Source organism: Amphibalanus amphitrite, unplaced genomic scaffold (genome assembly GCF_019059575.1).
Source record: "Amphibalanus amphitrite isolate SeventyFive unplaced genomic scaffold, NRLGWU_Aamphi_draft 002113F_arrow, whole genome shotgun sequence".
Classification (NCBI taxonomy): Eukaryota; Metazoa; Arthropoda; class Thecostraca; order Balanomorpha; family Balanidae; genus Amphibalanus; species Amphibalanus amphitrite.
The window spans coordinates 1-8,987 of record NW_024883606.1 but is presented as its reverse complement, the minus strand read 5'-3'; the positions used below and the strand labels follow the sequence as shown (position 1 = coordinate 8,987).

General features: G+C 51.0%; 2 protein-coding genes across 2 annotated transcripts; both read left to right on the top strand.

Annotated features, from left to right (window-relative positions):
• Nucleotides 1-543: 543 nt before the first annotated feature.
• LOC122376361 lies at nucleotides 544-8,116 on the top strand (the record flags this gene model as incomplete). The annotated part of the gene is made up of 2 exons (XM_043356185.1): nucleotides 544-663; nucleotides 7,231-8,116. Coding segments are annotated over exons 1-2 (1,006 nt in total), but the record flags the coding sequence as incomplete, so codon positions are not given.
• Nucleotides 584-2,861, top strand: LOC122376365 (cytochrome P450 9e2-like). The gene has a single exon (XM_043356187.1). The coding sequence runs from the start codon at nucleotides 873-875 to the stop codon at nucleotides 2,391-2,393; it is 1,521 nt and encodes a 506-aa protein (XP_043212122.1). The 5' UTR covers nucleotides 584-872; the 3' UTR covers nucleotides 2,394-2,861.
• Nucleotides 8,117-8,987: the final 871 nt, after the last annotated feature.

Genomic DNA, 8,987 nt, shown 5'->3' with positions numbered 1-8,987 from the left:
TTTACGCGAGTTATTCGCGAAAAACCGAGGGGGTCCGTTCCACCCCCCCCCCCCTGTACGGGAGTCATAAGCGTCCTATAGGTATAGCATTAGCGCTATCGAAACTATCGGTGCAGCGAGTTCCGCAGCACACTTAGCACGGAATCTGCTTATCTGTTTACAGCCCTCATTCAAGTTCAATCTCGCTATGAGCGGGCGGGGATAAGCGACGGGCCAGGCAGGCATAAACTTCTTCCTTGCCTACCAGCGGATCCAGCCGTGACCAGGTCAAGGTGGTGAATAGAATCGTGCCCAATAGTTGAACGCACCGGTAGCAAATATGTTGCTGGTAGCGGGATCTGGGAAATTCGACATTATATGCAGTTTTAAGGTTGTAAAATTTATTTCTTAGAGCAAAGGTCAAGTAGACACCTTTTAGCTATTTAGGATCCCAGACGCCCACTGACTCCGCCTGTGGCCATGTCGTAGAGACCGAGACGTGACTCAGCAGATTGTCTCGCCAATATGGCACCCCAGGGTCAGTGGGCGTTACAGCCCGGCGCGATGGGGACGTCCAAGGTCAGCGCTGACGGAGATGGGCGGCGGCGGCGGCTGCAGTCGCACCGGGAGAGCGCAGCGGACGGGACCTCCGCCCGACAGCTGCAACGACACACAGATCCAGAGGTGCGGTGGAGCGACACCTCCCCCCACTGAGTGCGCGCTGACTCCCCCGAGGACCGCCGGTGACAGTTACCGGGGTTACATGAGCAAGTAAATGCGTATCAGGAACGGATTTTCCTATTCGCTCACCATTGTAGTCCGTTTGTAATGCGTATTAACTCTGCTCATGTAACCCCGAGCAATGAAGAGGTCACGGTGTGACAGAGCGCGCCATGTTGGAGGGTCTGCTGACGGCGCCGCTGGCGGCGCTCCGCTGGCTCTGCTCGCCGCTCCCGCTGACGGTAATAGTCCTTATCGTCGCGTTTGTTTACTATATGCTGACCAAGAACTTTGACTATTGGAAGTCGCGCGGTGTGCCTGGACCGCGACCATGTCTGCCCTGGGGAAACGAGTTCGGACCGCCGTTCACGAAGGTGGGTGAATTCGACAGCTGGCTCTATCACAAGCACGGAGGAAAGAAGTATTGTGGCTACTTTGAGCTCAGAAAGCCGGTGCTTTTCGTGGGAGATCTGGAGATGATTAAAGCCATCACTATCAAAGACTTCGACCACTTTACCGATCAGCGCGACCAGCTCGGAAATGATCTTTTCAAAGAGATGCTGATCATTCTTAAGGGCGCCAAGTGGAAGGAAACACGTTCCGTGATGTCTCCAACCTTCTCAGCTAGCAAACTAAAGGCGATGTATCAGCTGACACTGGATAACGCTCAGAATCTGCTGAAGTACATTAACGCTCAGCAAGTAGACAAGGGTGAGGTTGAGATCAAAGAAGCCTTCGGGAAATTCACGATGGACAATATTGCAGCTAGCGCTTTTGGGATCAACTGCAACTCTTTCACCGACCCAAATAGCAAGTTTGCGGCCATGTCGGCAAGTCTGAGTGACTTCGATCCACTATCTATGCTTCAATTCATTGTCCAGGGTGTCTCAGCAAAGCTCGCCGCCCTGATCCCCACGCCCGTTGACAAGGCTGGCGAGTTTTTCCGAAGCGCAGTCTTGAAGACGATAAGTCATCGCGAGAAGAACCCCAGCTCCACCCGCGACTTCCTCCAGCTGCTGATGGACACCAAGGACAAGGATGGCAAGCGGATCCTTTCGGACAGCAGCATCGTGGCGCAGTCGATCCTGTTTCTGTTCGCCGGCTACGAAACCACCGCCACGCTACTAACGTTCGCCGCCTACTGCCTGGCGCTGGACCAGGAGATCCAGCAGCGTGTCCAGCAGGAGGTCGACGACGCCGTCGAGCGTCACGGCGGCCTCACCTACGAGGCCGTCATGGACATGCCGTACCTGGACCGGGTGATCTCGGAGACGCTGCGTCTCTACTCGCCGGCGCCGCGCACCGAGCGCGTCTGCACCAAGAAGTACACGCTGCCCGGCTCGGACCTGGTCATCGACGTAGGCACGCTCCTAGCGATACCCGTGCTTCCCATCCACCGGGACCCGGAGTACTACCCGGACCCACTGCGGTTCGACCCGGACCGCTTCCTGCCCGAGGAGAAAGAGAAGCGCCACCCGTGCTCCTACCTGCCGTTCGGCAGCGGGCCGCGCAATTGCATCGCCATGCGGTTCGCGCTGTTCGAGGCCAAGGTGGCGCTGGTCACTATGCTGCGGGAGCTGACGCTGAAGCCGACGCCGCAGACGCCGCCACACCCGATGCCGCTGGATAAGAAGGCGTTCCTGGTGAGCCCGGAGGGAGGCCGTGTGCCGCTCTGCGCCGTCCGCAGAGAGTGAGGGGCCAGGAGGAGAGTCAACAGAGGCGGTCACCATCGGACGGCGTCGGAAGAGGCTGCTCGCAGCGGTCGGCAGTGGGATCAGCACTGATCACCGCATATTTGATAAAACTGACGGGAACAGGGTAGTTTCAGGGGCCTGATGCGTATAACCCAACGCTTGTATTATGACTTGGTAGCTCGGAAATGCCCTGGTGGCTTGTGAAATACGCTATCGACTAATGAACCAAGCTATCGTGATATCTGAGCCTGACATTTATCATATGATGATCATCTTTCTTCATTTACCAATAAAAGATTGCATTGCACTTGTGTGCCGTCTTCTTTATGCTAAGTAGGGGTAGGTATGCCTTTTCACATGTACGGCCCTCCAGCAAAAGAGTGGTTGGTTAGCCTATGTGCTTTTGGTGTAATATCTTTGAATGACAGAGACACTCCTGTAAAATGACTCAATATAAATGAGAAGAGGGTTCGTGCACACACTTCGGCAATGGTTATCAACAGCCATTAGGGGAGAGCGGGGCCAGTTGAAACACGGGGTCAGATGAAACATGGCTTTATTTTCAACATATATGCAACATATGGCGTTGCCGACACCACTGCGCATCCGCGCTCGACCACTTTCTTTGTCAACGGCGTTTGGGCGGCAAACGGACGGTAATTTTGATTTAACCCGCGCCCAGATGGGGTCTGCCGAGCAACGCGGTCTGATGGGGGGGGCCATTTTGCCCCCCCCCCTCAGATCTCGAGAACCGCGCAACATAGCGACAAGCGGTAAACGGTGTTGGATAGCCCCAACGGGGAACTACCTTGTGACCCAATTTCATTGACCTCGGTCAAACCGATGACGTCACAGGTCAGGTCAAAGGTCGAATTTTCACCGTTTACAGGCATTTCAAGAAATGCGTTGTAAAATCGTGTAAAATGCATTTCATTGAAAATAATCGATGGTGAAATGTTCTTCAAACACATATTTTGCTATTTGAGGTCACTGATACCAGGTCAGGTCACAGAGGTCAGGTCACTGGGGGTCACAATATGAAAGCGTCGTGTGATACATGTTTTATGGTCCATTTTACATGACAAATGCGCTTATGTGGGTCAGACAGACTTAAGGGCCAGCTTAGGTCACGTTTTGGTCAAGGTAAGGTCAAGGTCAGGTCAAGGTCAGGTCAAATTAGGTCAAATTTCAAAGTTCATATTTTTGCATAAAATGGGTATCGATTCGATGCAGCTCGTCACGGGGAGTTCAATGGTGGTCTCCGTTTTGCGCTACGAGGTCTAGAATTGCTAAAAATTGAGTTCAAAAATTTGACGTTATCAATTTTTAACAGTTTTTTCGCTATAACTTGGCCAAAAAAAAGAGTTATCGATCTAAAATTTGGTATGTATATCGAAGAGCGCAGGGACTATCTCATATATTCCGGTTTTTTCGAAATTCGAAAAAATTTTGGAATTGTTTTGAGTTTTTCTAAAAAAAATCAATTTTTTTGATTTTTGGGGGTCAAAATCCAAAAATTTCGAAAATCCGAGATAGCAGTTTTGTAGCGCCGTCTTTTCTCTACACAACCACATAAAGAACTTTAAAATTGCTTGTTAACTGTAGAATTGGTGAGCGTTTCAAGATGTCATTTTTTTGCTCATTTTTACTCGAACATGACCTCAGTTTGACCTCAATAACTCCTGACCTGAGGTGACCTGTGACTTGAAATTTTGTGTGAAGGTGTCAAATTGAAGTCCGGTAAGGTACCCAAAATTTGGCGGCGCTGCGCGCCGCCGTTTTCTCGCTATTTAAGAAAAACCACAGGGGGGGCCAAAATGGCCCCCCATCAGGGCGCGGGTTAACACTTGTTTTTGTGTTTTTGAGCGGCGTTTGGGAGAAATCGTTCTTATGAATATTTTGTGATATCTCATATATCTTTGTTTGCTGAAAGAAGAACTCCTGGCTCCGGAATAACACCTTATTTGGCCCTTCATTCAGCATGCTGCCGTCCCTCCAGCTCGTTTGACATGTGCTTTACGGCGCGTGCGAGATGGCGGGAGCGGATGGGGTCAATTGAAACGCTTCTCTGAGGGTCAGCTGAAACAGGGCCACAGGCCGGTTCAATGGACCCCGGTGACCTTTGCAATGGTTATTGTTTAGGGGCTGTAAACATTAAAGGAAATAGTCCACCTTTGAAATGAGCTTTTAAACTGAAATAGTAGTTTAATAGAGCTCAATTGTTGACCCCCTTTTCTCCAGCCTCTTGCTTGAAAGCACACTATATCCTGAGATATTTCTCATTTTTCTCACCCGCCTATTTTACCATAGTCTATGTACTTTATGTCACCTATTTTGAGGAACTTTGCACTTTTAGCTTTCCAACGACCTATTGAATGTAGCATTTGGAAAAGTAAACCGGACAAAATATCTCCTTAAGAAAGTAACCTTAAAGAGGAAAACATCCCATTGTTAAGGATAAGTGCAATTGACCCCATGGGCTGGTTCAATTGACCCTCGCATCGGGGTCATTTGAAACGGGCGTAGAGCTGTTTTATAAGCATGCGTTTGGCAGCAAAATATGTTTGAAACATAATTTTACACATCTTAAAATAAAGCCAAAAGAGCATATTTTTTCATGGCATTGTGCATTTTTCGATATGACAACTAGATCTCGCTGTGCATGTCATTATATAAAAAGTGGTTCAACTGGCCCCGCTCTCCCCTAGGCGTATTCATCAATGCAAATCGCTTATTGTGATGTTGGCAACCAACCACTTAATACCTGGAGAGCCGTACTTAAAACGTCATTGATAAAACCCATGTCATTTAACAAATTTATATCATTACCTGTCATTATCGTGCTGTCGATGTATACCTATCTTTGACTGCAGATAGAAGGATACATGAATCATCGTCGACTAGAGTGTAATTTATGCACGAAAATCCATTTGATTTGGACCATGGGACCTATTGTAACCGTTATAAGAAATATACCAATTTTGACATGGGGTTTTGGAATAAAATAGCAGTTGTGTAGCTTTGGCTGATATTTGCAGTTTGCACTAATCAGGAGCTTTTACGGCCCAATCATGTTCAGTGACCACCATAAGCAAAGATATTATTCCATTTCTCGTTTCGAAATTAGCATCTTTCGAGGTTTCTTTCCCATTGGGTCTACAGTGCAAGGATATTTCTATTTTGCACTCCTCTGATATGCAAAGATAAGAATATGTTATTTTTGCATCCCTCCGAGATGCAAAGATGGAGTCTCGACTCTCGAGGGTTTCAAGCATTCAAGTGATGGTGGGTCAATAACCGAAGCACCGAAGGTTGTTGTATTGAGACTTACAGGGTGCGCCATAAATAATTACTCATCGATAAATTCACCTTATTTCCAAATGGACTGGCATAGGTAGGCCATCTTTTGCATACTTATGTATCGTAAATTTGTATCCAATGACCAGTCCTGGCAATTGTGGGACCGATTCCCTTCTCTTATATCGTGGTAAAGAGCACACACGTTCGAGACCCGCTGTCATTCGGAGACGCGCCCCAACGCGTCATAGCCCGGCCGCCGACCCAAATATAGCCCTTGGTCGGTGGACCGGTCGGTATCCTGTAATCACCGCTGCTCTGCGCCGACACCGACGCTGACAAACTGTACTCATTCGGAATACACCTCTCGGCCCGTTCGGACCTGTCTCTCGCCTTCGGTGCCTCCGCGACACAGTGTAGCTCATTCTGTATTTGCTCGTCCACTGTCTTTGCTACGCTAATGAAATGCGAGGTCGTCTCAACGCACATACGCCGCTCCTGAAATTCAGGAATCACCATTGGGCATTGGGTGTTGGCTGCTGAATGCTGAACACTCTTTGGCCTAAAAAATGTTGGGCACAATTTATCCCAGCAGCCCCATGGGCCTAGTCAACTGATATATCCTGCAAAAAAAGCCAGTCTACTTAGTCCTTGAGACACCGCAAATGACATACGGCGCAGCATCGTTCTAACATGAGTGATCGAGGAAAATAAGAGAAAAGATTGTGCGGCGGGCGCGTGCCATAGTGCCCTCGTGTCTCGGGCGCGTTGATTTTCGATGGGTACCTAAATCTTTATGGCTCACTTTATGTATGAATTAAAACAAACAGCTCGAAACGTTTTCATAAATAAAAACATTTGAATATAACATTTTAAAAAAGTATGAATAAATCTCTACATATAAGGGTCGGAGGATTTTCCATTGCTCACTCGTGGAAGATCGGATACATTTTCCCCGTGTGTTCCAGAAAAAAAACCTCGTCTCTTCGTCGCTCGGTTTTTCAGTAACCCGCTTGGAAAAGATATAGAGGAGGCGTTAGGCACGCGTCACCCAGCAGTGGCGTAAAGTCATCAGACCACATCATGGAACTGGCGACGGGCTACTTGACCCGCTCATAGCTGCAGCTGCAGTGGGGCGTCTAAAGTGCGGCGGCGCTGGGTGCCGTGCCGTTAGTAGGACGTCACTGGCGAGGAGTGGGCGTTCCGGCGGCAGCGGAGCGTCAGTCCCGTGTCCCCGCTCCGCGCGCCAGGATCGGTGCGGGCGGCAGCTCACCCGGGACTGAGCGGATCGTTGTGCGCGGCGCTTGTCGTCACGACCCTGTCGTCCGAGAGCGGAGCGCTGGCGACTCGGTGCCGTGGTGCTCTGCGGAGCGGAGTGAGCGCGCTCCCGGCCAGTGCGCCGCTCGCCGAGTGACCACCATGAGGTCATGGTGCGCGCCGTCTGTGCCGCCTTCTGCTGGTCGCGCTCTCAGTGCAGTGCTGCTGCCATTCGGTGCGGGCGGAGAGTGAGCGGCTGACACGCGGTGCCGGCTTCTTGCAGGCACCGTCAATCCAGCACTCTCGAGAGTCCTCAGCGCCGTCGAGTAGTCACCTGACAGTGCGTTATCACACTCAGTCTTGTAGAACGGACACTCATGCCATCAGTGAACTAAAAGTATCCCATGAGGGTACGGGCAGTGATCAGTTCCGTGAATTAGTCGGCTCTAACAATTATGAAATCAATAGAGCCTTTGAACTTAGTGTGCAAAGAAGCCCACGTCCTCAGTACCGCCCTCGTTACGGCATCAGATCACACAGACTAAAGCGTGCAGTCCGCTGGGAACGTAGCAGAGCCGACGGCCAGCTCCAGGACAAGAGTGGCGCAGCACAGCGGTCGGGCAGAGGTCAGTCTGGGCCAGGAGACGCCCAGCGACCTCACCCGGCACCGTCAGAAGGCGCTGCCGTGTCTCCGCGCGCCGGCTGCGACTGTTCGGTGCTCAGTCTGCTGGGGCTGGCGACCAGTGGCGCGGCGCTGGGTGCGCTGGGCGCCGCGCTGGTGCAGCAGCTGGCCAGCGGCGGCACCGGTCGCAGCCAGCAGGCGACGCCGCTGGCCGCGCTGGTGCCGCCCCGGCTGCGGGCGGCGCTGCGGGTGGCACTGGTCGACCCGGACCGCCTGCTGAGTGTCACCTGCGGCGCGGCCGGCCGGCTGGCTGAGGCGGCCCGCAGCCCGGTCTCGCTGCCGCGGCCGGCGGCCGGCGGACGCAGCATGCTGGAGGAGTGCGACTGCTACGGCGGCATGCTCGGCTCGCTGGCCGGGTTTGCGGCGCTGGCAGGCGCCATAGCCTTCGCCGCCACAGCCGCTGTACTTGCGACGACGACGACAACAACGACAGCAGCGCCGGCAGGGGCGGGAGGACGGGCGGCGAGTCTCTTCGGCAAGGAGACAGGTAAACGGCAGTGTGAAATGGGACGGGAGGGCGGGCAGGCAGCGGGTCGGGGTCTCCGCGGCAGGGAGACGAGTAAATGAATGCACCACAGAGATAGGTACCGATCAGGGCGATCACCATGTCGAATGTTACGCCACTGCATCGGCGGATAGGTATGCATATTGAATAACATTCACTTGTCGGATCAAATCCAAAATGAGGTGTGCAGGTCACTGTTATAAGCACTCGACCCAACAATTAATTAGTAATACTGGTAAAATTTCCTTCCGACGTTGTGGAGCGATTTTGATGCCCTTGAATTAGCACGTGACACGTGCCGTGACGGTCACCCAGGTGCGCAATATCCTCAGGAATTGCTGAGTTATAGGTACGCATTCCTAGTCAAAATTTCACAATTTTCTATTTTTCAAATCCATTTTTCAGTGCGTTTTTGACATCGTAGGTGCAGGATATAAATAACACCATCGTGTTCCTGAGCTCAAACAGCATCTGATAGTCACCTGTTTTGTTGAAAACTTTCATTTTCAAAATTTGACCTTTTTTACTTGAATTAGTGACCTGACCTCAGCTAACTGCGACTGAAAATGACCTCAAATGACTCAGACGATACCTAGTTTCCGAAACCTATGAGTTAAATGGACCATTAAACATGCGTCACGTGACCGATACATGATATAAAATTTCCGTGACCTAGGATGACCTGGCCTTGACCTGAAAAATTCGAAATAAATGTTCGGTACCCTAAGGGTACCTATCTAAAGCATATACCAAGGGGTGCATACTCATAGAAGTGCGTAAACAAAAAATGAGCCTGATCGGACTTGTTAGCCGGCGGCCAGAGCCTAAATTGTGAATAAGCCAAATTCTGATA